The 26380-nt window shown below is 39.5% G+C and overlaps 1 protein-coding gene across 14 annotated transcripts in view; it reads right to left on the bottom strand.

Moving 5' to 3' along the window:
* The window catches only part of LOC117238310 (probable serine/threonine-protein kinase yakA), a 382495-nt gene that overhangs the window by 13493 nt on the left and 342622 nt on the right, over window positions 1-26380 (bottom strand). For 7 of the 14 annotated variants that reach the window (XM_033503136.1, XM_033503127.1, XM_033503128.1 and 4 more), the window contains 4 exons: window positions 20487-20657; window positions 18861-18941; window positions 16439-16624; window positions 4468-4686 (listed from right to left, as the gene is read on the bottom strand). In XM_033503136.1, coding sequence (XP_033359027.1) covers window positions 4468-4686; window positions 16439-16624; window positions 18861-18941; window positions 20487-20546 — 546 coding nt within the window. In that variant the 5' untranslated portion in view covers window positions 20547-20657. The remainder of the gene's footprint in view (window positions 1-4467; window positions 4687-16438; window positions 16625-18860; window positions 18942-20486; window positions 20658-26380) is intronic. The other 7 variants (XM_033503139.1, XM_033503133.1, XM_033503138.1 and 4 more) reach the window with 3 other exon arrangements.

Raw genomic sequence — 26380 nt, 5'->3', positions numbered from 1 at the left:
CTGCAGGTCTTCCGCGCGACGTTGCTGAAAATGTCTTTCTCGCATTCTCTCGTTTCTCTTTTTATCGTTCTTTTTTCTTTCATCTTTTTCCTTTTTCACGTTCTTTCTCCTCTTTTGTCTTTGCCAGTTTTTCTGACTTTTCCCTCACTACTTCTTTTTTATCTGCGTTCATTCTCTGTCTTTCGGCCCGTGGACAATTTTAGTCCCCGGAAAACAAATTCGCGAACGATCGGACAGAAAAATATCTCTTCTTCGATCGTCGTTCGAGACACGTATGCGCTTTCCCATTTTGCTATCTCCAGCTTACTTGCTTTCTCTTAAACGAACTTACTATTTATCCCTCTCCCCCTCCTCCGTCTCTCGAATCAACCGACGCACCCAGGCGAATTTTTGCGAATTCGAGATCAAAGATTTCTCTAACAGCGATCTTGGTTTCGATCGCGTTAGCACGTATCTTTCATTCTGTAAACGTGTTTTTATCGAAATTTTTATCGTACTATCGCGTTAAAAAGAAAGGCGAATTTGACCACGATTTCATGATTTTTCGCCAGTGTACGTCGTGGATATTATCTTTTCGTTGACCGTCCCTCGACTTGTACGATATTATCGATAAAACTATCGAAAATTGTTGAATTTGTCGAGAAATTCGCGCCCGTAGACCAGGACGAACGTCAGAAATATTTACTTTTAATGGTGAAATTACATCGAGGTAATCGTAGAATTTTCAATTTTCGCAAAATAGTCGAGGGAAGATGCTGAGTTTCGACGAGTCGGCCGAGCAACGTTCCACTAACGATCTAGTTTGTTTCATTTGTAATTACACGAACGCGAAGGTAATCTACGAAGTCGGTCGAGTGCAAACGTGAACGAAGACAGAAGATCCGAGAAACACACTCCCTTTCGCCTTGGCCCACACACACCTCCCAACAAACCCAGATGATCGAGTTTGAGACTTTCAGACCTATTGCAAATTCGTATATTCTATATTTTGCTTTTACGTACGTGCCTATATCTTTATCTTTTACTTTTATACAGTTACTGTACATTTTGTAAAAAATTTCTATTTTTTTTTTTTTTTTTTTAGGCTCGACGATTCTCAGTGTAGCGTTTTTGTGTGGGGCAGCAAAACAGCAGCGAGGGTTGATAGCCGGGGTTCGTGCAGCACAGCTTGTCAGCAGAGTGGTGTACGTGTCATTCATGAAAGACATGTCACTTTAACTACTACTTCTTATTTACAAGAATCGTGATCACGCTCCATTTCGACGTTTGCTGGTTGAAATTTTGGTCGAGCGTAATCACACGTCAGGGAGCTATCGTAATAATTATAGTGCTTATTAGTATGACATTCTGAGCTAACATATCTACTGTGGATGGAAATAATCGATCAAAAGAAGAATCGTAAAAGACAATGCATTATGTTAGAATAGATAGAAATGGAGCGGTCACGTGTGGCTGCGGAAACATCTTGTACTTATTGCGACCTAGGCACCGAAACAGGTGATTGGTGTATTGCAACTAGTTCTTTGCACCTGGATAGCTGCGATAGGCTGCTAGAAAGAGAGAAATAGAACAGTGGTGTTTTTGGTGATGTTAAACAAGAATTCTGCCTCGTGTACTACTCACTACACGCTACGAGAACGGCTTGAACATCATACAAGGAATAACGTATAGAAAATTGGACGAACACAAAAGCGACAAACAATGAGGTGGAAAGAACGTAGGACCGGTGTATGATCGATAGGACAGCGTGAATCGGAGTGAGAAAACGCGAGAGAACAAAAAAGAAAAGAACGAAGGGAAAAGAGAATAATCGGAGGTAGAAAGAAAAGTGGAGGAGAGATATATAGACCGTGAACGAGTGAATTGGAGAACGGAAGAAATAGAAAATAAAGACATCGAGGAGGAGTAACGGGTGTACAATATGAGAGAAACTAATATAATATACATTTCCACGATAGCCGTATCGAGTTTGACGTTTCGTTTCTGCTTTCTTGCTCTTTTACATTCGTGATTGCTCGATCGAGAAACAGTATCGTCGATCGATGTAAGTTGTAGTTTTTTGAGAACGACAATGCGGAATGTTCGCCACGAAATGGTCGATACGGTTATCGCGTTAATTCGAGCACTGCGCAACTATTGGCCAATTTTACTTGTGGTTCGGTAATCTGTCTCGCGTGCGACAGTGCTATACACAGAGGAATATATCTATATATATACGTATCGTTGTAATAATACGTATATATATGGATATAGATAGATGGATAGGTAGATAGAGAGTTCGATACGTGTGTAGTGGCGTATATATAAGAGTACGTAAGAGGGACTACTGCGTTCAAGGGGGAAGCCCGATGTATATACTCGACGTAGATTGGCGAAAAGCAGCGCAGCAACGAAAGCTCCTTTTGACGCAAACCCAGGAAACTGAAAGAGGATGACAGTACACGTGAAAGATCGAAAACAGAGAATAGATAGAGATAAAGAGAGATAAAGAGAGAAGTATGGGGAAAAGAGATAGAAGAGGGAAGAAGGGTTCGATGTTCGGACAAGTAGGATATGCGTGCACTTCGAGTCTTTTGTTCTTTGACAACGACGTAACTTCCGTTTTTCCCGCCCTCCAGGGCTCCGTTCAAAACACCTCTGTACAGTTGCCTTTCGATCGTTAGACGAACGGTACGTGGTGTAACAAATCGAAAGAATATTTCCTTCCGTCTTTCCGTTTTCATTTCGTTTCATCACCGGTCAACGTTAACCTTTACGTTCAATTACAGCCGAACACCGCTGTATACGAGATTCGTCACGGGACTCTACTGCTTTAGCTTGCGCGCGATAAAAATTTATTTTCCTTCGCCGAGAGGAATCGACAACGAAGCAACGATACACAGGGCATCTTATCTAGATTGAAAATATAAGAAAGACAAAAAAAAGAAAAAAAAAAAGAAGAGACGACTGAGACGAGTTTACATCGTATCGAGAATAAGTTGACTCGTTCAACTCGAACGAGACACCATGTATTTAGGTTGAGAATCGAACAACGTTCTTTTTCTTCGAACATTGACATTCACTTGACAATGAATTATGCAACGAAAAGGTTAAGTCGCCCGGAGATTGAACATTTCGAAACAATATCTTTCGTTTGACACGATCGGAAATTTCGATTGTCCGCATGCAAAACGATTCTCCCCGTCGGTAGGCGTGCCAATTAAAGCCACGTATATACACACGTAACGGCCAGACTTTCACCACCACCGCATCTTTTTCGCGAAGCTCAGCCCAGATTCAAACAGACAACAGCAGACCGGCTGATAACCAGTTTCCAGCGAGGACGAAGAGAGACAAAAATAATAAAAAAAAGACACGTGTACAAGACATCCGCACATGAAGCACACGCCACATGGAACTGAAAGAAAGAGAAACAGAGAGGCGAGAAGAGAGTTAGAGTAAAGAAAGAGTGTGAATCATGGAAGAGAGAATCGATCGGATCCGTTAACATTCGCGCGATCTTCGATCCATCCATTCGGATCATTTCGATTTCGCAACAAGATACTTTTTGTAATTTTTTATCAAAACCATCAAACCCATCGAAACGACGAGCTTCGTGACTTTTCTTCGAGTTCTTTTGCCAAAATTAATCGCATCGAAGTACGATTGTGCGTCTCAAAAGTACAAGTCTCGAAAATATAGCTTAGAAGGATAGTGACTTTTTACGTAATTCTCCTAGCAACCGTCGCGCGAGTGTCAACGTGAATAGGTAGCCTGACAGAGGGATTCGTTTAAAAAATTCACTTTAGGAACGATTCGTTAATAGGACGGGCAAAAATGGAGACAGGATCGCGATTAGTTTCGCGTTAGAGAAACCGCGATTCTTGGGAGACGTTTCTGCCACTACAGTAGTTGTCTCCTCCGTCGATTCTTTATCCACCCGTCTGCTCCGTATCTGTCTGACTCATTCGTTTAATGACGACAGCGAGGCTTTTGTCGCCTGGTCATCGCGGAGGTGGCGGGTGCTACGGGGACAAAGATTCAAAGGGATCTCGAACCAACTAGGGAGGCTTATCGGATATTAGGTTGAAAAGGTTTCCTCCCCATGTAGACGGATTAAAGGAAAGAAACCAAAGTCTTGGTATATCGGAACGTTCTCAGTGATTCGAATGCCAAGTCACAGAGGTGTAAGTAAAAGGGGTCAAGGTGGAATTGAAAACCAAAACGGAAGACGAAGAGGTATCCGGAAATGATGATAAAAGTAAACGAAGGTTTACGGGAATGTAAAGGAGGAAAATTACTAGAAACAGATAGAATGACGGATGAAAGAAAATTAGAAACAAACGACGGAAAAGAGAAAATTAGCGATGACAGAAAGATTAATAGAAACGAAGAGAGAAAGAGGCAAAGACAGACAGACAGACAGACAGAGAGAGAGAGAGAGAGAGAGAGAAAGAGAGAAAGAGAGAGAGAGAGAGAATGCATTACCGCAATGCTAGCCCGAGATTGTGCGGCCTTAATGTGGGCTTGAAGGTGCAGAGGGGGGTGGAAATAGCGGCAGGGGTCCCGATTGCATCGGCCCTTGACAGCGTCCATGCAGACCGTCACAGAGCCGTCCTCGTTCGCCTGCACCGTCTCGAGGGGGTGCGCAAACCGGCACTCCGTCTCGCCGCGTTTGCACGCCCCGCGTTGAAACTCGCGACATACCTACAGCAAGAGCGAACACGCATGGCATGGCACTCTATCTATGTGGCCAAAGGGGTTTGAGGGGCTTGGGGTTGGGGCGCAAAACCGGGGGCAGCTCCAGGAACAGTTGGGTGAGGCGATAAACTGGTCTATCTGTACCTGTATTGCTTCTCTTTGGAAATACTATATTGTGAGTCTGTAATACGATTAGGTGGTTTGGAAATGTTCGAATACGTTGTTTGTAAGTGTACTATGAGTATATAATGCGTTTGGCACGTTCGCAAATATTTCAATGATACGTTTGGACACGTTCGTGTATGTGTGCTTATGTCGAGTTTTTACCTTTGAAACGTAAACATGGATCGTGGGTGGTCTTTGGATTTAGGAGTTGATCTTGGGAATGGCGAAGCAATGACAAACGTTTACAAAATGGATGAAATTTTTAGAAACGTGAATGATTTTCGCTTGGTTTCCGAAGGTCCCGTTGAAATTGTTGATGCCAGAAGGGTCTTTGATTCGTTAGCGAATATGCGTGTCACGAATGAAAGAGGTTAGATATGCAGGTATACTTATGGTATGCTTAAACAAATGTTGGTACTGGAGCTTCGATTCACTGGAAATATCAACCGTGAATAGATAGTTTCGTGGTATCTTGCAATTTTATAAAATGAAGGATTTTCCGAAATACGAGCACATATGCCGCTTCTCAAAACATGAAACTCCGAAACCAACGTTTCATTGACAATTGTTATGGAAAAGACGAGTCGGCGTGACGATAGACAAAAAGGTACAAAGGTAAAATTTATTTGACAACCTGGGACACGCAACTGATTTTCGACTAACTATCGCTAAATCGATGACCATGTGAAACATTATTTGTCAAGCTATTGGAATGCAACGTAGGAACATGGAATAATATACAGAGTATGAGAAGGAGAACGCAGAGAGCGGAATATCGTGTGGAAGAGCGGAAGGAAGTAGACGAAGACGAAAATATCAGTATGGAAAGAATGTACGGCTGTGAAGGTGAAGTAGTGAAAAGAAGAAGATACGTGTACGGTGATGGCAAGAGGATCGGATGATGCGAAAGAGCGCCCCATTTTTGGACGTACGGGCTTGTTCTGGAAGGCGAAAAAACAGCCTACCTTACTTTTTTTGGTTCTTCGTCTATTGCTTCTGGCCGTTGGTACGGTACCCCGATCTACTGACTTCGCTACAATACATTTCACAACTACGATATCCATGACGTACTTTCACAATTTTTTTTTTCAATTTTATCTATGAACGTGTCTACGAACCAATTAAATTCTCCAATTATTACGATAAACTTGATGAAAGCCTACTAAAGTTGTTTAATTTGTTTATCTAATTGCAACTAATTTTATTTGAATTTTATGAGAAGATCGAACGCGATGCGTCAGAGAGCGAGACATATCAACGCCCAGAACGACGAGAGAGAAAAACAGGAAACATCTAATCACTACTCTCTACGTTGGAACTAAATACCGTGTTGAATATTGTCAAATAGGCATCGCTCACTGGTTTCAGTGTACCTCGCCCCGCCCAATAAGGTCAGAGGACACGGAAAATTGGACGGCTATATTTCGAGAAGGTGAACTAAACAAATTATGGGAGTGTTGGGGTGGGTGTATGATGGTGGAGTTACTTTGGTTGGTGATGGTGTGGTGTAGTATGACGGATGTCTCGACGGATGCATCCGAGTTTTCAGTGTTCTATCAATCGGGTTAATTCGCACATATGTTAGAGGATTCCTTGCGCATGCATCATCTACTATTTCCGGCCGTTTGTCTTCTGTGTTGCAATGCACGCCGTTTTGAAAAAATATATAGTCAGATGAACCTTTGGTAATATTTCACCGCGATTTATACGCCAGTCGCGCGAAGAAGTGCCAGTAACGAGAAACAATGAAACGGAAGAAGAAAAAGAGAAAAATTGAAATAAAACTAGAGATAGAACGCTTGTTTCAAATGGCTTTTAATTTTCCCGTTGTCGTTTTTATCTGTTATCGTATCCCTTTACTCTGTTTCGTTGATTACATCGCCAAATTTTAAGAACATATTCGATTTTGAAATGTACGAAAATTAATTTTATATACAAAATTTTAGATCTTTTAATTCACTGGACACCGTTATGTTTACTACGTACGAATTGAAATAACGAATATTTTACTCGGTGAAATGTAACAAAAGCGGAAAATTTAATTTTTTGCCTTAATATAAATAAATAACAAATTCGACGAATTACCAGAATTAATTTCTTCGACACGAGCGTAGAATACCGAATACTGCGAATATAAATACGAAATGTGAAATTCGATATTTTGCATGGAATTTTCTGCTCACTTTCGTTAAAACATCGTCAGAAACATTTTCCGTATGAAAATTCTAACGAATCTAATTGCAAGCCAATACCGATATTCTTATTGATATGCGATCTCTAGATACAATTTCAACAAATATAAATCATGCTTACACGCTTAGAAGTTTCTTTCGGTGTTGGTATGTAAATGTTATTAAGTCGTAAGTATCCTGCCGCGGGTTCGCAGTAGAGTAGGTACGTGATTAGTCAGACGGCGCGACATTTCTTCCTTTCTAGATAACTTGAAATTTCTATTCCTGGGCTGTCATATTCGTAATTTTCGTATTCTTTGGAAATACTTCGATATTACGAAATTACTTCTTAAAAAATCAAAAAATAAGTTTTACCGGGGCTATAGAAAGATATTAATAACGCGATAATAGTGTTAAATATCGCTACGTAATACGCTAGTTTTGGAACTAGAGCAAAATGATCCTTTTCTCTGTAATTTTTCTTTCCGGTATGTATCAGTGAAGAAGACAAAATGTAAAATCATACGGAATACAAATTAACGTCGAAAATTTATCGACTAACGTAATTAACACGAGCAATCGTGTTTCTTCTCCGTCGACTATATATTTTTCACGGTGCATCGCGAACTCACCTAGCATTCCGTAGACCCATGCAAGTCGGTATGTTTTATTTAGCCGTAGAACGTATACGCACAACGTCCAGGGTTGGATTAATGCGGCAACCAACGATCTGCATCGTTTCTTTATCGTGTGTGTTAGAAGGTAAGACAGCAAGCGTGTGTGAGTGTAAAACATGCACCACGAGACACAATACTTAAAGGTTCGGTCCATTTCGTACGTTCGTTTGTTCTTGGAACTCGCGACTTGCCGACAGCTCGCGCTCTTCATCGGAAGTGAAAAGGCGAGATCTCGACACGGGTTTAAGCCTGGGAGCTCGTTAAGGAACGCACGCACGGAAATCGAACGATTAACGAGACACACACACACACGTACACAGGCGATACACGAATCGCATAGAACGATATCAAATATATCAAACACATAGATATGTTATGTATATAAATATAAATACATAAAGATACGAATACGAATACAAATATATGTATGTACAAACATACGAATATACGAACAAATATACACGGAGAGAGAGAGAGAGAGAGAGAGAGACAGACAGACAGATAGACAGTCAGACAGACAGACAGACAGATAGAAAGATAGGAAACGGGAGTGGAAGACAAAGAAATATTCGCACGAGAGAATATGAAAGAAGAGAAGAGGAAGAAAAAGAGAGAGAGAGAGAGACAGACAGACAAAGAAATATTCGTACGAGAGAGTATGAAAGAAGAGAAGGGGAAGAAAGAGAGAGAGAGAAAGAGAGAGAGAAAGATTGCGAAAGAGAACAGGCACGATGAACCCCTCCTTTAATTTTATTATCTTACTAACGTTGATTAGACGCGTGTATATTAGGTATGTGCATTTGCAGCCATCAAAAGCCATATAAACATACATGTATTATTTGAGGAACTTAGAGAAAAAGTACAAGTAACAAAATCTCTAATTTCAAACGTTTTAATATAAAAATTTGAATGCTTCTAAATATTAAAGCACATTACTAAAGGCTCGAAAAATTCAGAACAAAATTCGCTCGATCAATAGTTCTCAATCGTTAATCTCTGCGGAGATCGGTACTTTCGCATTAGCATCTCCGAAATGGTTGAGAAATCATTAACCTATCTCGTTTCTGAGAAGAGAAGGCGAAAGAAATGCGTTTGTACCACTTTCCCATTGAACCCTCCATTTATCATCAGCTATATCTTAGGTCTTCCGTTGGTGTTGATAGCTACATGCTCGACTTCGTCTCTTTTCCTGTTTAAAGTCGCACGTACGTACAATACGAACATTGCTGTTCGTGCTCGAACAAGTAAATCAAGCAAGTGGACCCAGCGTCGTTTTGAAAATAACGAGAATCGATTGCCGTTCCCAAAATTTGACCACAGAAAGAATGAAACGTGTTCGCAGCGATCTGTGCGTTCGATAGAACACGGGACAGAGTATTTACTCTCGCAAAGAATGCCTCGCGAGACGGGAACACATGATCAGACACACAAAGAGGACGAAATATAGATACAGAAAGAAAGAAAGTGAAAGAGGGAATACCATAGAGTACATTGATATGCGTAGCCGCGCTCTCTGATTACCACGTTTCCGGCACGTTCACGTCGGAAACATGGACTGCTTTACGGGACGCGTAATCGCTGCTGTGTGTGCTCGTGTGTGCTCTAGTTAGTCCATCGCGATCTGTACGCACCGACGAAATCGGATTCACGAACGCGGTTAATCGAATTACAAAGCGCTATGTTCTCTGTTCGTCGATGCTGAGGACTTCCGGTGCTCATGAACGCGTTTATTCCGTATTCTTCGCCGTTCCGTTTTCGATCCGCGATTAAGGTACATATATATATATATATTATATATACATATATATAACATATATAAATAAATATATATATATACCCAGCTTTTGTAATTAGCACAAATAAGAGAAAAAAAACGGTGGAACGAAAGTATAAAGAAAAAAAAAAAAAGAAAAAGAAAACGAAGAAAAAAAAAAGAAGAAAAATGAGAAATAAGAAGAAGTTAAAAGTTACATACTGTCCGCTGAAGCACACACACAAAATCGAACATAACGGCGTGGAAATGATGACGATGACTGCGTTTTATTGAAATTGTCACGTGTATGCATGTATCGTGAATGTTCACCGTGCTTGTACGTGTGCATATATATGTATGTTTATGTATGTATATATATATATATATATATATATATATATTTTACGCTTGTTCGTCGTTGTTGTGTCTATGTGTACGTGTTCTTGCGGATAGATGCATATAAAAATGTCAAAAAACTTGCATGCGATCGTATACATAATGTAAAAGCACCTCCTCCTAGCTGTAAAAGTAAACACATAAGTCGCAGTTCAACGTTCAACAATTAATAGAATTAGTAAAAAACTAGAGAGTGTGTGTATGTATGTTGACTTAAAAAAAGGGAGAAAAGGAAAACAACGATAAATATAAATATAAATCTGACGCTGTAAAAATCAGTTACAGACAAGTATGTATACGTGTATATATATAAATATAAATAAATATATATAGATTTAAAAAATAAAAGAATATATATATCCTTTTTGTTGCAAAAAGAAATTTGTATATACTGCCGAAGATATACATATGTATATATATACACACACACACACACACACACACACACACACACACACATATATATATATATGTCAAAAGACACAAGGAAAAATTAGAAGAAGCTGTAAAGAGCATTAGCTTAGTGCAGTTATGATACAATTACGCCAACGTCGCGGCGATCGATGCTTTGCCAACGATAGTTTCGGTGTTTCGCGTGCTCATGCGGAAACGAATCGCTTCACTGGATGAAAACTTGAAAAAATTGACTTCTCAACAGGAGTCCCTTTTAGAATAGCACTTTGTGAAATGAAACGTGACAGAGCGAGGTTTCACGTTGAGAAAGCATCGTCGCGCTCTGCAGCTCTGGGCTAGCTAACAGAAGTAAAAACAAGTAAATGCGTGTATTCGCTACAGAAAGAAAGAATCAAAATTAATACTGTTAATAAATACAAGAGAGAAAAATGATAAACATGGGTAACGAACATGGGAAATTAATCTGGTAAATCAGGGCAATGTTTATCGAAAGAAAGATAATTATCGATTAAATTCGATTTTGGTTCGAACGAATAGAAAAATATAAATAGAATAAAACAACGATACCGTATTTAAAAGAGTAAGATAAATAGAAACAGAGGGACCTTTATATTATATCTAAGTGCCGGCCTGTATATAAAAAGAAGTCTCACACAAGTAATATGTAGTATAATAGTAACAAAATTATTACGAGGTTACGGTATTACATCGTAGGATCGTTCGCTATATTGTGAACGTGGCGCAAATAGTAAGTTCAAGATCGTAAAGTATAACATCGATGCAAATTATACACGAACAGATAAAAAGAAAGGAAAACGAAAACGAACAGCCAAATAAAAGGGAACGAATTAATTGACATCACTACGCTTCATTCAACTATATTGTCATTGCACTACTGTGTACGATTAGAAGAAATAAATAATATCATCGTTTCTGCTTTCTACGGCGTTTGATTCCCTGATTGGTCAAGCTTCTTATACTAAAGTATCATTATTTTTTTTTTTTTTACTGAAATTTTATTTAATCCTTTCATAGCGTAATAAAATAGCACGAAATTCAACGAATTTCTTTTATTGAGAATTATTTACGCGGTAAACACAAGTAACTTGTGACGCTTAAAAACTTGCATACAATAACGAGAAAAAATAAATAGCAGGATAAAAATAACTCACGCGTTATCAAAATTTCATATGTAAATTTTATAGCACTATAACTGTCCTAAATCTTTTTCTCGTCTCTCGTTCTATACTGTGAAAAGATTAAACATCCGTTAACTAGTGATTTTCCACTTCTCCGCACAATTAAAAGATAACAAGACCTCGGCCAATCAAGGTTAGAGATTAATTAACGTATCTAAATAGCAAAAATCCAAACATATGTTCATATCGAAAATTAATAACATTATATATAGATATATGTATATACTATATATGTACATATATGTATATACATACATATATATAAACAGGCAGCAGGCAGTTATATAATTTGAAAAGACCATCAACGATGTAACGTCCGGGAAAATATGTATATCTTCTTTTTTTATTTCTTTTATTCTTTTTCTCATATGGATGTGAAAAAAAGGTTAGAGGGTTGGAGGTCGAGGAACTTTGAGATTATTCAGACGGGATCGAGTTGAGAGAGAGAGAGAGATAGAGAGAAAGAGAGAGAGAGAAAGAGAGAGAGAGAGAGACAAAGAGAGAGAGAGAGAGAGTGAAAAGAGAGAGAGAGAGAAAGAGAATGAAATTGGGCGTGATTCGGTTTCGTTCGTCGTTAATAACAAGAGTTATCGGAAATTTTTCAGCGTGACCTGTGTGCGAAAATTTCTACCCGATTGGTAGTAGCCTGTGGCGCTGGCTTTTCACAGAACGATTGCGATCGAAAAGAAAAAAAGTACGAAAAGAGACGACTAAAAATAAAAAATAAAAAATATTAAACAAAGATACAGAAATAATGAAATTCTAATAATAATAGAACAATAGAAAAACGAAGATCACTTTTACGATATGCAGAGACTATTTGTTCTTGCAAGCGGCATGTATGCACTACGGAAATGTCTATAATTCTTCGAAGAGGAAAAGAAACAAAAGGTAGTACAGTTCTTAGCATACTTGGCATGTATTCGATCGACTAAAAGAGCAAAAGGCACATTACATTAAGGTGAAGATAAAAATATATATGTAATACATGTATGTAATACTTGAAAAATGGAAAAAAAACTGGAAAAAGAAGAGATTTTAATCGTAGAAAATAAAGAAACGTATAATAAGAAAACCGAAAAAATATCGTAAGTAAGACACAAAAAGCACACAAACTTTCGATACTTGTCTTTTTTTTTTCTTTCCTTTTACTTATTGTATCTTTCTTGTCGTAGAGAGAACTTAAAAAAAAAAAGATTCAATAAACAGTCTGTGCATTGTTTTTTTCAATTTCAATTATATTTCTTTTATTTGAATTCATTCGTCAATAAATTTCATTGTTGACCCGAACTTAGTGCAAGTCATTCGAGTGGTTTACATCACAAATAGATATATCGTTTACGATATACTAATTATCATCATTAATCATACGTTACCAAATATTATAATAATTATAATTATTACCGTTAAAGACCAATTTGTTGGTTAGCTGATAAAGTCGATCGATAATAGTTTCCGAATTCTATTTGCAATAATTGTTGTTTAATTAACGATATTACATATTCCATAATAATTCATAATATTCCTTTTTTCCGTATTCTTTTTTCTTTTTCGTTCGTACTTAATCGTAAGGTCCTAATATCATTACTTTAGACGAGGGAGAGAGGACAGTACAAAAACTTGAAACAAGTATTTTCTTGGACATACGGAATAATTGTGGAAGGTACTAGGAGAAGGTCAAACACCACGAAATGTCGTACGAAAATTGAATGAAAAAGAAAAAAAAAGAAACAAAAAACGCTCGATAAATCACATCGTATTCACGCGTAAACAATATCTATAAAAAGAAAAGACACTTTTATAAATCCCAGGCTGGAAATTTCGTTGAAAAGATGATAAAATCTCAAATTAACGTATCGTTGGATCAATCGATACGCCTACGAAAAGAAAGCATCAAACATTCAACGAGAAATAATCGAATATGCCACAAAGAGGTGGAATGTATCAAACTAAGTGCAGTTTATTCTCAGCTCTCGTTCTCCTTCATACAAAACACAATCAGTTAATTTGTTAACCTACCTACTATGTACACGTGTTACTATGCGCGTCTGCATGGCTGGCGCATAAAAACGTATTCTGTATACGTATGTAAGTGCATAGATTCTTTAAAGCGTTGTTAAAATACCACTTTGGAAATATGTGCAACGATCTTCGATGTTCCTCTAAGGAAAATGTAAAACTTTGTACGACGAAAGTTTCATTATTTTACCTCCATTTCAAACCATCCTTTTTACACGAATTAAACTTTGTTAAAGAAAAAAGAACGCTGCATAATAACCTTAGAACAGTTTTTAATTATTCGAATCGCGACGAATGATTTTTATTTGAATCGCATAATCGTTCGATCCGGTAACTCCACGGAACATGTTACATCCAACATATCATTTAAGTTTTGCTTTTGGAGAACATTTTTTTCCTCGTGTCGCCTATATGTTACTTCCGCGATATCGTTTACCGCTCATCGATTAATCTTCTCTTTATTAAACATCGCGTGCATGTAACAAGTACGTACTTTCGTTTATCTCGTCGTCGTTGGTAAACTTCAACGAATACGCCTCTTCGTCAACTTTATTTATTAACCGCAAATATCCAACAGATATAGAAGATTTTCAGCACTTTGTTAAAATAATGTTTTCGAATGCCCTCGGTGTTTATAATTACTTGAACGACAGTAAATCAGAACTCTCTTTCTACCTAAGTCAAAAATTTTATTTTTGAAAATTCTTAATTTTCAGAATTTTTCTTTGAATAATGTTTATGTACAAATACATAGCTACATATTTCGAGAGTCGTTTGAACAATCGCTAACCATCGATTTTTCTTCTTCCTCTCTGTTTTTGCAGGAAAACAAAGAGGATAGAACGGGAGAGAGAGAGAGAGAGAGGAACAGCAGAGATTTCTGTAGCTGTCCATTTGCGCACGAGTTGGTCTCGTTACCGGTCCAATACACGGAAAACGTATTAAATTCGCTTTCTACGAAGAGCAGTTTCTTGTTCCGGAGAAAAAACGGAGAGGGAAGCTCCATTTCACAAACGATCCGCGAGAGTTTCGCGCGCCGATACTCTACCAGCCCCCAAGCCGCCCCTTTGCTCACCGATTTTATTCATTTTCTCTGCGATACCGCCGCGTGAAACTTGCTAATTCCGCGAAAGCCATCGGGTGAAAGAAACGATACAGACTCCGGGGAAATCTATAAACTCGAACGTTATAAAACTCGTAACAAGACAAACGCTTACCAATTTTTTCGAGACTTATGCAAACGCTCGTGCATGCGTTAAGAAACATTATCGTCCCTTTATGTTTTACATGCGTTCCTTAGCAAGAGATCGGAACATTTGCGAGTCTTAACTAAAATCGTCGTTATCTGTCGTTATCGTTTCGCGGGATGAAAATATCTACACCGTACCTCGTAGACGTTGCTTCAGAGACGCGATGCAATGGAAATACGGTTCTTCTTAAAGTTTATCCCTTATATTTCTTAATTTTTCATCGTCGTTCTACTTGCCCATGCTTTACGTACTGTTCTTGGACTTTATTTTACTTTGTTTTCGATCGACTGTTCTCGAAGAGACTCATCGAAGATCGTTACATATTTCGCCCAGTATCTTACAACTTACCCTCCTCTCTAATAATAATAGTAATTATCATCACGTTTTTTATCGTTGCCACTAATAGTTGCTTTGAACGAACCTTATCCAATATACAATCTCCAAAAAATGAAAAAAAAAAGAAAAGAAAGAAAGAATAAGAACCGATCGCCACTGGCGACGCTATCCTCGAGAACTCTATCCTCTACCGTCGTGTAATGCAATACTCTTAATCGAAATTTCCGTACATCATATACGTACAGTGCTATAATAACCATAAGTGATTACTAAAAAGATTATATAGAAATCGTAGAGTCACAACGTTTATCAAGGCATCCGATAGAATTGCCTAGTTCCACTCTCGAACCTTGTGTCCTTGTCTAGGAACACGATTCTCCATTTTGTTTTGTCATTAACGAGCTTCGTTTCGCTCCAATTCTTCTGGCTACGAACGATCTGTGAAATCATCGCCACGGTGCAATTTCGTACGGATGATCCGGCGCGATGTAATTAAGCTTCCGACAATTCGATCTCGAACAGCATCGAAAAATAATTTGCTCGTCCAGCCGGAATGGACGACAACGAAGCTGAATATTTCGCGAGGTGTTTCTTTGTTTGGGGGAGCGGGGGTTATACATATGCTTCACATCGCACGCGGATTACGCTATTTATTGGATATAATGTATATAAATATAAGATTTATCCTGGGTTGTCGAACGTATTTCTCCTCATCTTCCTCGTGATTTTTTGAAGGATCAATGAGAGCCAGCTAGAAATACCTTCCAGCCTAGGGGTTGTTGCCTCTTTTCCCTTTAAAAAATCTCGATATTCTCCCGAAGAATTTCAAAATTAACCTTAACCGGTCTCTTCTTGCCAAAAGTATAAAAAAATAAACGAAAATTCGTCCGATATCGAAGCAAACTCGGCATATGGTAGGTGACCAGACATCGATCCAATAGAAAATCCGCGAAAAAGCAACGAGGCACAAATGGAACGATCTATAACCACGCCAATGATATAAACGCGCGAAAGGAAGATAAAAGGTAAAAGAAAAAGAAACAAGGAAAGAAGAGAACTGCATCGACGATCGATTTCAATAATACGCGTGGACGTAGATCAGGTTGTGGATCGGGTGATGGTGGGCGTGGGGATTGTGCAAGGGGGTACAGAAGGAGGTAGTGGTGATAGTGGTTGGGGATGGCGGATGATTGACAGATTGCATCGTGGAAACGGGCGACACCTGATTGGGGGGACCGGCCGGCACTTGGTACACGGTATTGGGCGCGGCCATCGGGCACCTTGAGGCCCCGGCTGCGCCGTGTTGGGCCCCATGCTGTTGTTGTTGTTGTTGTTGCTGTTGTTGTTGTTGTTGAATGTAGTTTGGTGGTAGACATACCTCGAGGCGGTCGGTACGTGGCATCTTCTGCGGCATCGCCACCGTCTGCGGCACCACGCCCAATGGGCTTCCGACTCCTGTTGGATCCGCCGGGCCCATGATCGCTGGCATGATCGGACTGGGCGCAAAATACGGGCTGTACGTGTTGCCAACTTGAGGCATACCAGTCAGGTACGGATTCGTCGCCTGTGAAAACACACCCGGAAAGTATCCAGGTAACACGGATTAGAACAAACCTATCCCCATCTACGCTCCACGCGATGTCGTCATCGTATGTGCCCCGCAATTTTATTATGCTAGAGCTCCTCGCTTGTTCGACCCCCTTTATCCTATCCCTGACATAAGCGCGGTACAGTAGCCCCACCCTTATTTTAGCTGTGCTATTCGTGAACAACAATTTTGTATTGTCAATATTGCGGTCAATGTGATCGAGACTTGGCGAGAGGTAATTGAGAGACAATTGGTATTAAAATTAAGAATCAATTTACGATTAAAAATATCTCGCAAACGGACTTTGCTTCGATCAACGAGTATTATATCTCTCCTTTTATAAACCATCGAAGAATACGCTATTCTTTTCATCGCGGAACAAAAATTGAATACCATCGCGAAGGACCGTGACGATACACGGTCGATTCCACTCGTACAGAATTCAAACGAATTTAATTCATATATATATATATATGCAAGAAAAAAAATTCAGCTAAAGGATTATAGAAGATCAAAGAATATGAAATTTAGTTCAAAAGTTAGTAAAATTCGGTGGCGAAGATTTTCCCGTTTCCTCAAAGCTAAACAACGAGCAACGATGTGTAAACGCTTAATTAAACGATTCGGACATCTGGATCGAATTACCTCGAGCGTTAAATTATGCCGTATGAATCGAGCTAACAACAATTTTAACCAATCTAGAGGGAAATTGTAACGAGTGGAAATTAGCGAAGAAAAGAATAGGATATATGGCTCGCCAAGTCTTAATCGTTCGTTTCTTTCTCGGTGGTAACCGCTACTTTGAACGACAAGCGCGCGTTCCCATAAGAAGCGTTTGGTTTTGCAGAGAACGGGCTTCCCAGAACCGAAGGCAGGTAATTTGAAGCGCAGCCGAATGAGCTGAACGCCCGTTCCTTCTTCTTCTTCTTAAGGACCTGTGTGCTTGTATCCTTCGAACTTTCGCCGAGTTCACGCCATCACGTGGTATAGAAGCTTCCAAGGCAACCGAGGAACGCTAACCGCCGAAAAACTTTCAACCGCGCGATAATCGTCGTTGACCCGGAAAACGATTTTCGAGTTACTCTCCGGGCAAACAATAATCTATTGGCGGGAAGTCAGCGTACCTCGATTATTCGCCATTTGCTCGCGTTTCTCTCGTTCTTCGGTCGATTTCCCGTATCGAATCGACGCTGCGTCCAACGATCTTACTGGATCAAATGACATATTACGATCTTGTATACATTTAATTACGCTCGAAACTGTTCAAAGTGACAAAGACTGCCCGATTTAAACACGAAAAAATATATTTTTTGTTCTCTTCTTCTCGCATAAGATAATAATATGTATATGCGTTGTTTATAATTGCAGTTTAGGTCTCAGTTACGTTGTCCATATAAATTAAAAAAAAAAAATAAAAATTTAACATATACGATATTCATATCCTTCGTCTTGTTTATACTATAAATCCCTTGTATATACGATATATTTGTTTCCAAAAACGCGATGTTAAAATTTTCTATAATTAATAATTTTACAAAAAAAAAAAAAGTTCAATCTATTATTTCTTCCTATATGTCCTGAATAATTTTTACGTACATACATATACGATCTTATGGCATATTGAAAAGTTCTAGAAAAAAACTAGGTGCGCGTTCTTAAAACGTATTATATGGAAAAATAAGCAGAATAGAATAAGTAGATATTATCGAATTGAAAGATATTTCATGGAGAACGAGAGAAACTCGGCGATTTAACTCTTTGTTGGCCGCAAAATAATTCATGCTTTCGAGGAAAACCCTCTAAAGGAAAAACTTTATCGTGACATACAGAGAAACTTCTTATATTTCGATAAAAACAAAACGAAATATTTCGTAAAGCATGCAGATCAAGTCTCAATCTTAATTTACAGTGCGGCACTCTTTTAAAAACAAGTCGAAGCTTTCATACAAACGCTTACTAGACTTACAGGCACACTAACTTGCGCGACAGCGACGCCATCTTGCAAATCTGTTTCTTTCTAATTACCTTCTAATCATACGTATTAAAATTAAGGATTTTTTTCAACAAAATTTACATATAATAATATTTACATTAATAAGAAAAAAAGAACATATATAACAGTTCGAGTAGATTTGTTTTGGAGGGTCGGCGCCGTCGCGTGCACTTTAATTAACTAAAAAATTAGTGGAAGCCAACCAAAACCAGGAGTTACCATAAAGGCGTGGGTAGCGAGAAGTTGCTGCTGGATTTGCTGTTGAAGGTGATGGTGTGGTGCCGGAGGTGCCGGTGCCTCCTGTTCACCAATGACGTAATTGGAGAACACACCAACAATCAACCACAACCACGAGAGCCACAGCGGCAAACATAGGGGACAGACAGGCAGTCATACGAGTAGTATAGGGTTCGATGTCACGTAGCAACGACTATGAATTATTATGTCATGAAATAAAGAAGTAGGTGGGCGTAATTATGATGGTTTGATTTCTTGGTGAAAATTTCCTTTAGACGCCGAGATATCATTACTGGGGAACGAAATTTTTCGTTATTCGCAACCTTTAAACGTTTCATTTTTTGCACGTGCACGCATTCGAAAGAGAGACGAGTCTATTAACTCCTTGCCTTATAATATCGAGTCGTAATATACTTGTTCAACGAAGGTAGATCAAAGAAGGCAGGCTCTAACTTTAGCTTCAGATCGACAAGTATATAAATATGTACAATTTGTCGATATACCGCGTCTGATACGGCGTTGCAACATTCTTGCAGTACAAACACAGGAATGATTCGGAACACTTGTTACTCAAACGTTTTGCTTTTCAAGATCCGACGATGCATATTTTATCTCTTGTCAACGAGTTCACGTGTTATTTAGTCAATAATTTGTTTCGAGCAGTTTCGTTACTCGTAAAAATTAGCAACATTCGTGTTTTAGGGTTACCCAGCAAACACGAAAACATCGTTACAAGCAAGGGATTAAACGACTGATCATCTTTCGTAATTTACATATTTATCGCTATAATTTCTTTCTTTTTTCAATAATTGCAGTAGATTTTGTGGATTCGCCAAATGGTATGTATTATGATTTAAAAAAAAAAAAAAAGAGAGAAAAAGAAATACTTTGACGAACCAACAAAATAATCGTTTGCTTTTATAATTTATAATGTCGTGGTATCCGACGGCAATCTAGGAGAACTAATAATTGTAACTACGGTCTTTTCTCTATTTAGCTATTTGATTTTTCAACAAATATTGACTGTCTATCGAGAATCATGGATAAATTAAAGGAATAGGGGGTGACACTGACCAAAAACATGCGGCGTGCTAAAATTTACTCTCTGAGGTTTTATCTTTCGGTGCAATGCCCGCAAATATAAAGAACGTCGGCAAATAAGAACGACTAGGTGTGATATTCTTCAAGAGCTTAAATCGATTCATATCGTCCAAGTCTAACTTAGACATCGAAGCACACGAAACAAGATATTCTTCGATAAAGTCTAAATTTTGTAAAATACGAATATGCTAATTTTTAAAATGTATATCTTATCGAGACATTAACAACGATAAAATCTGCCAAAGAAATGATTTGGTCGAGTATTCAGCGAGTCAAAGAATCTTTAATTATCGTAGCAGAAATATAATTTTTGATAAGAAACTGGCAGCGGTACACCTTATCGTTAATCATTTACATGGCGTTACCTACCAAAAAGGTAATCTAGTGGTAGTCGTCGACTAACACAGACAAAACTCAAGATCTCTCGATCGTGGTAAAAAGAAAAATGTGTGGATGTGTGAACAGCAGAAGACGTGGTGCAACGAATGTGTTAAAGTTCGGACATACCACTGCTGGTACCTGACCAGGCACTAATGGTTGGGCCGGTGTAAGACCCATCTGCTGCATCAGCGCATTCTTCAAAGCTAAATGATTACGCCCGTTAATCAAAAGCTGGTCCTTCAGGTGCTGCGGTGGATGGAAATATTTGCATGGCGGCTTTTCGCGATTACATCGGCCCTGAAACAGAAATAAAACCCAATATATTACGATCCACTCTGGACATCGTGTCTACGGACGTAGATTGCCTTTCACGCATATATTAGCTACGTTTCGTTCGTATAAGTACAGAGAGTATCAAATCAAACGAACGGGATTCCTTTCTATATGTATCTAATAGATATATTGGATTATTGTCGCCTTTGGCGCGGATAAAATGTTATCATCGATAAAAGTAGATAAGATTCAAGGATAGCATAGAATTAACAAGAAACGTTAACGCAGGAAATTCCTCTTCGAGCACATAAGGACTCGAGCTTGTACAAGTGGCAGAGGTGCACGATTAAACGCAATTTTAATTACAGACCCATCTCCACGGTGAACAATATTCCCACGAAAGGTCCACGCGTGCGATAACACGACACCATTACACGCGTCGCAATGTAATCGCGCGGTAATCTTACGTGCGCACACAGCCTATCTGCAATTTGCCCGTAAGTGAAACACGCTCACGTACAAGTGGTTTATAATGCAGCTAATATCGAAAGCTCTGCCTTCCTCTCTCTAGATTTTCCGCCCTCTCGTAACTTGGGTGCCGTAGCGAGCTTTAACGTGATTTCAGGCTTCTGCGCATCGTTGCACTGCTGTGGGAGTAAGTGGCATAATTGAAAAAAAAAGAAAGAAAAGGAGAGAGCAATATGATTCAAAAAGTTCCCATTAACGATTCAGAAAAATGCAGTTCTCGTTGGAAATTCGAAATATTGGAATCAAAACGGTGTTCATGGTTCTTTAACAACAACGAAGGCAACGAAATTAACATCGATTTACTATCTTACAATAGCGTTTCATTCGACACGACGGGTTCGAATAAGCTACTTTTAAGCCAGGTTACATCTTGACAACCATGACACGAAAGTTTGCATGGAAGTCAGAGATGGATAAGCAGGTCGATAGGACGTAATCCCTATTCATCGCATCGTGAAACAAGTGCCAAGACGCGTTTGCGTCAAATGAATGTACACTCGTTGAAAATGCATCCTGTCGATTTTTCTTCGCTTTGTCCTAACTCGTTCGTTGGTTTGCGTGAAACACGCATTAGAAGCTTTTTATGACGACAATTTTTAATTGCAAGTGACGATATCGACAAGTAGTGACTATCGTCACTGATAATATTATTGAATTGAAAGTAATTTTGTCAAATTAGATCGGCTAGGATTATCGATCTTGCCGTGCAGGCATCTTGACATCATTTTTTAACGACACCCTGCAGAGTTACAGGCAGAAGGGAGAAAGGAAGATTATAGGAAAGGAAGGAGCGGAGAGGACGGAAGATACGAAGAAGATCGAGGAAGAAAGAGAGAGAGAGAGAGAGTCAAGAACAAGGTCAGGCGGTGTCACGATGGTACTAATTAGACCCTAACAATATTAGTTCAGGTAAGACGTCTAGGATGGCGAAGGTGAGGCAACAGCAGCCGGTAGGCAGCCGTGCTTTCTTACGGAAATCCAGTGGCTTTCCATAATAGCAGCTTGCAAGCGTGAAACCGACCTCAGAGGGTGGGCTCGTCTGTGAAGGGATGCCTCCTCAAATATCGCCTAATTAAGCACATTCGAGGAGTTTCGAGGAATAATGTGTACCAGCCAGCGAGAAACTTTCGACCCACTGAGAACGCAATTGCCCCTCATCTCCTTCTCTCTTTACCTTGTCTTCTCTCTGCTTTTACATATAGCTGTTTCTATCTTCTATCAACCTTTCTAACTTTTCTCTTCTATCTTCTCGCTTCCCCTTCCGTATTTAGTACCACTTCGCTCTCCACTCAATTTATCGCTTCACTCTTTTCTTTATCTTTTTCTCTGTGTTTCTTTTTCTTCTGCTTGTTACCTTCTTTACTATACGTACAGGTACTTTTCCACTTTACCACGATTTTCATCTTTGCACTTATCTCCTTTCGTCCCTTCCACCTTCGCTGCGATATAAACGAATGTCGAGCGTGAAAACTATCGCCGCTAACACTAACTCGAACTAGCCGCGAGTTTTTTCATAAACGTCGAAGCGGAACTCTTTTCTACGTTGTGGAACGTTGTCTAGCTCATTTGCGATGTTTCAGCGATTTTACGATTGCAACAGAGAGCCAGAAAAATTTGATTTCCAACAACGAAAGTAGATTTGTATTTTGTTCGTTTGGCCTTCCATCAATCACCATAGCCTACCTACACGTGCTACTTTTCGTATAATTTATCACATTGCGCAAATCGATAGTTCATAGATTCCATTAGATTCTTGCGATTAGTCCAACATCTATTTCGATATTTAGTTTGACAGATCAATTACTTGCAACAGTATTTCACGGAAAAAGGCATTATATTAGATTTTATAGGAAGTATTATACTGGAGTGTGAGAAACTATGCAGATTCTATAACAGATAACCTGCTACTTTCCGATTATAGCGCAATAATAAACGTAAATCGATTCGAACGCTCGAAAATGATACGCAACTGCGACGCAAATGTCGCGTTCCACTCGGGTAATGACACTTGTCAAACTTTTCTGAAATATCACGCGATACACGCGTTATTCCAAAGCCTCGATTAATTTCGGGACGATCTCCTGCGCTTTCTCGTAAAAGATTCCTCTTCGCAGCGGGGAACGCAATCGCGAAGAACGTAATCTTCGATTGCTGCGCTGAAGCTCCTGCCAGACTCTAACATGGCGTCGGTTGAACTTAATAATAAACAGAGGAGCGCATTATCATCGGGATGCAAATAACGGTAGTTTCCTTGGAATTTAAAGCGAGCGTATATTTTAGACGGTGCTAACTGGCGAGCGTAGTATTAAAGTTGATTTAAAGGGTCTACTGATAAGAAACAGCATTCTCCGGGGAACCATGCGAAATGTTCCTTCCCTCCTAATTTTAACGAAACTTTAATGATATTTAGGGGAGGAGAAGATATATGTATGTATAAATACGGCGTCACAATAAAGAGATTTAACGCTTTGCGAATTTACAGTACTCGTCGAGAGTATGTAAATACCACGTAAATTCTAAAATCAATCTTTACAACGAGAAATACAAAATGTTTACCGGTACCGAACGCTTTATTTATAGTAATTGTTAGTTTAACCTTTTAATCAAAAACGGTACGTTACCATGTAACTAGATTAAAATACCGATTACAGAGAATTAGTAAAATTACCAGCAAATGGAACAAACTTTGGATAATATAAATACGCGAGTATATTATTATTACGCATCCGTTGCATGGCGTAACAGAAGATGGTGATTAAAGTAGATCTCGCTACATTCACGAGCAAATTGCTGGTTACGGAAACAAGAGTATGAGGCAAGGGTAAGAAGGTGAAATCGAGGGGATGGAAAATCAACCGGACGGTCTAAATCGAAGGTTACCGACACCTCAGCTGGCATTCGTTCGTACATAAATCATCGATCCAAAGCGGGCAGGTGTACCACGAGCAAAAAATATTCCACTCGGAGGAGAATGGTCAAGTAACTCGAACCTTCTAACAGTTTCGACTTTCTGGCGTCACTGAGGGAGCGGCGGAGAAAGAAGACAGAGTGCGAGATGGGGTCGACTCAATTACAGTCGCTGAACGACGCGATAATTGGGATCAAGATTGATTGTCTTCCTTTCCGTTGGTCTGACCTTTCGCGAGCGAGAAAACAACTGCTGCCTGTTCTTTTCTCCGCTCCTACACCCAAGCTCGGACGTGCGAACGGTCGCGGCCCCTCTCGAACAAATTGTTACCGCAACGGAAACATATGCTCGAGGGATACACGTCGAAAGTCTCATTGCATTTGCATTTGTTAGGAGCGCCGTGAACGTTTTTGAATCGAGTAGAATAAAAAATCGAAGAAAAAAGATTTCACGCGTGACATTTTCTATGTCAACCTTTGAAATGCGTCACTATCGGTAAAGTAACGGGGTATAAGATTTTTCATACGCTAAAATTCGTAACTCTCAACGGCGAAATTAATTTGAACGAAATTACGTCCGTGTCAAATTTCGCGTTAGTTTCGTCAAAGAAGAATAGCGAATCGAACGATCGAAAGGCGGGATTTGTGGTCGAAAACTAGAGCAGCGATAGTTAATTTCTAATTTAGGTTGTGTTAGCGGATTTGTTTGCACGGGCCAAGCGAGATGATAGATATAGACATAAAAGCTTGAAGGGAAGAAACTAAAGTATGAATATAAAAAATACGAGTGAAAATATTTGCAAGTCGGAAAACTTTGTAAACTCGATTCTTACAACCCCGCGATCGTCCCAAAAAGACAAACGAAATCAAATATTTTTCTCTGGAAATCTTCCTGAAAGCGTCAAAAAGAATCCCGACCAAACATACCCACCCAACAGCCTTAAAAAACGAGAGGAAAGAAAGTAGACGGAGCGGTAAGACGACAAACAAGTGAGAAATGTAGAAAAACGAAGAAAGACAGAGAGTGAGATAAAGGCAGCAGGAGGGATGGTAGGGGATGCGCGCTTCATGGTTGCAGAAGGTCGACGTCGAGCAACCTTTTTCACCTCGATAAAGCCTTGTCGTCGTAGGTGGCCGACGAACACGATCCTTCAGACTCCGGGCTAACCCCGCTTTATAACCTCTCACCCGTCTTCCCTTCGCCTCTGATGCGCTTCACGTCTCGCGAGGGTGGAGTCACACGCCGAAAGCGGAAGATCGGTTGTCGTTGAAAGAGCAAAAGCGTCATAGACAGGATGATAGAGAGTAACTGGCACATCGAACGGGTCTAGAAGAGGCGTTCGGAGCGACGAAACGAAGAAGCGAAAGAGAATAAAGATACGAGAAAGAAGAAGAGGAAGAGCTAGAAGGAGAAGAAGGAGCGGATGAAGGGCAAAGGGGAGGAGAAGGAGGAGGAAGAGGCGGAGTGTGGTAGAGAGGAAATGGGAGAGACGCAGGAAAGCACAGAGGAGCGCTGCAAGGGCTGCAAGGCCGGGTGGCCAAGATTACTAGGATTTGCGCGTAGATTTGCATATCGATTTTCCTGTGCAACGGTGTCGTATGACGGCAAGCGGCGCGCGATTTCCCTTAATTTCGTCGAGGGAACTAGCTACGACATTAGCCTCGTGGCTACGTTTAAACACGCTTGTTTCACACCGATATAGCTTGCCAAAATTTCTTCCTCTTTCTCTCTCTCTCTCTCTCTACGTATATACGTGTATTTGGTTCGCCGTGTACGCGTTTCTCTGTTCGTTGATGCTCATAAAAGTGTTAATCCTGTTAACTACTGTAACAATCGTATAAATCGTATTTGCATCGCAAAGTGGAAGTATCGGGCATTCGAATGGAATTAGGTTAATCGATGGATATTGTAAGTTGAGAGACGTAGCACGTACGATATGTCTGTAACTATGGCGTGTTTCTATAATTTTTCAGATTAGAATCAATCGCTTTGACATAATTTATAATCGCAGTTGATCGTTTTCGCGCGAAATAAGAATAACTAAAGGCGTTATCATTTTACAATTATTCGATGCCGGGAAACGTAATTGCGTTTTCTCGCATCGAGAAATAATTTTGAAAAACACGGATAAACGCGTAAAAGATATAACGGCGTAATAAAGCAATCGAATTAATTTGAACAAAGGCCGTTTAATCATGAAACATGTATCGCTTAGGTGTGATCATTCTTGTTACTTCGATCAGCTTTTAACTAAAGTAACTTTCCGAGTTTCAGTATTTTATATGTCATTTTTTTCTACAATTCTTTCTAA

Source organism: Bombus vosnesenskii, unplaced genomic scaffold (assembly GCF_011952255.1).
Source record: "Bombus vosnesenskii isolate JDL3184/JDL3185 unplaced genomic scaffold, Bvos_JDL3184-5_v1.1 scf7180000013448, whole genome shotgun sequence".
Taxonomy (NCBI): Eukaryota; Metazoa; Arthropoda; class Insecta; order Hymenoptera; family Apidae; genus Bombus; species Bombus vosnesenskii.
Note: the sequence above shows the minus strand (reverse complement) of the source record. Positions and strands in the feature narration are given on the sequence as shown.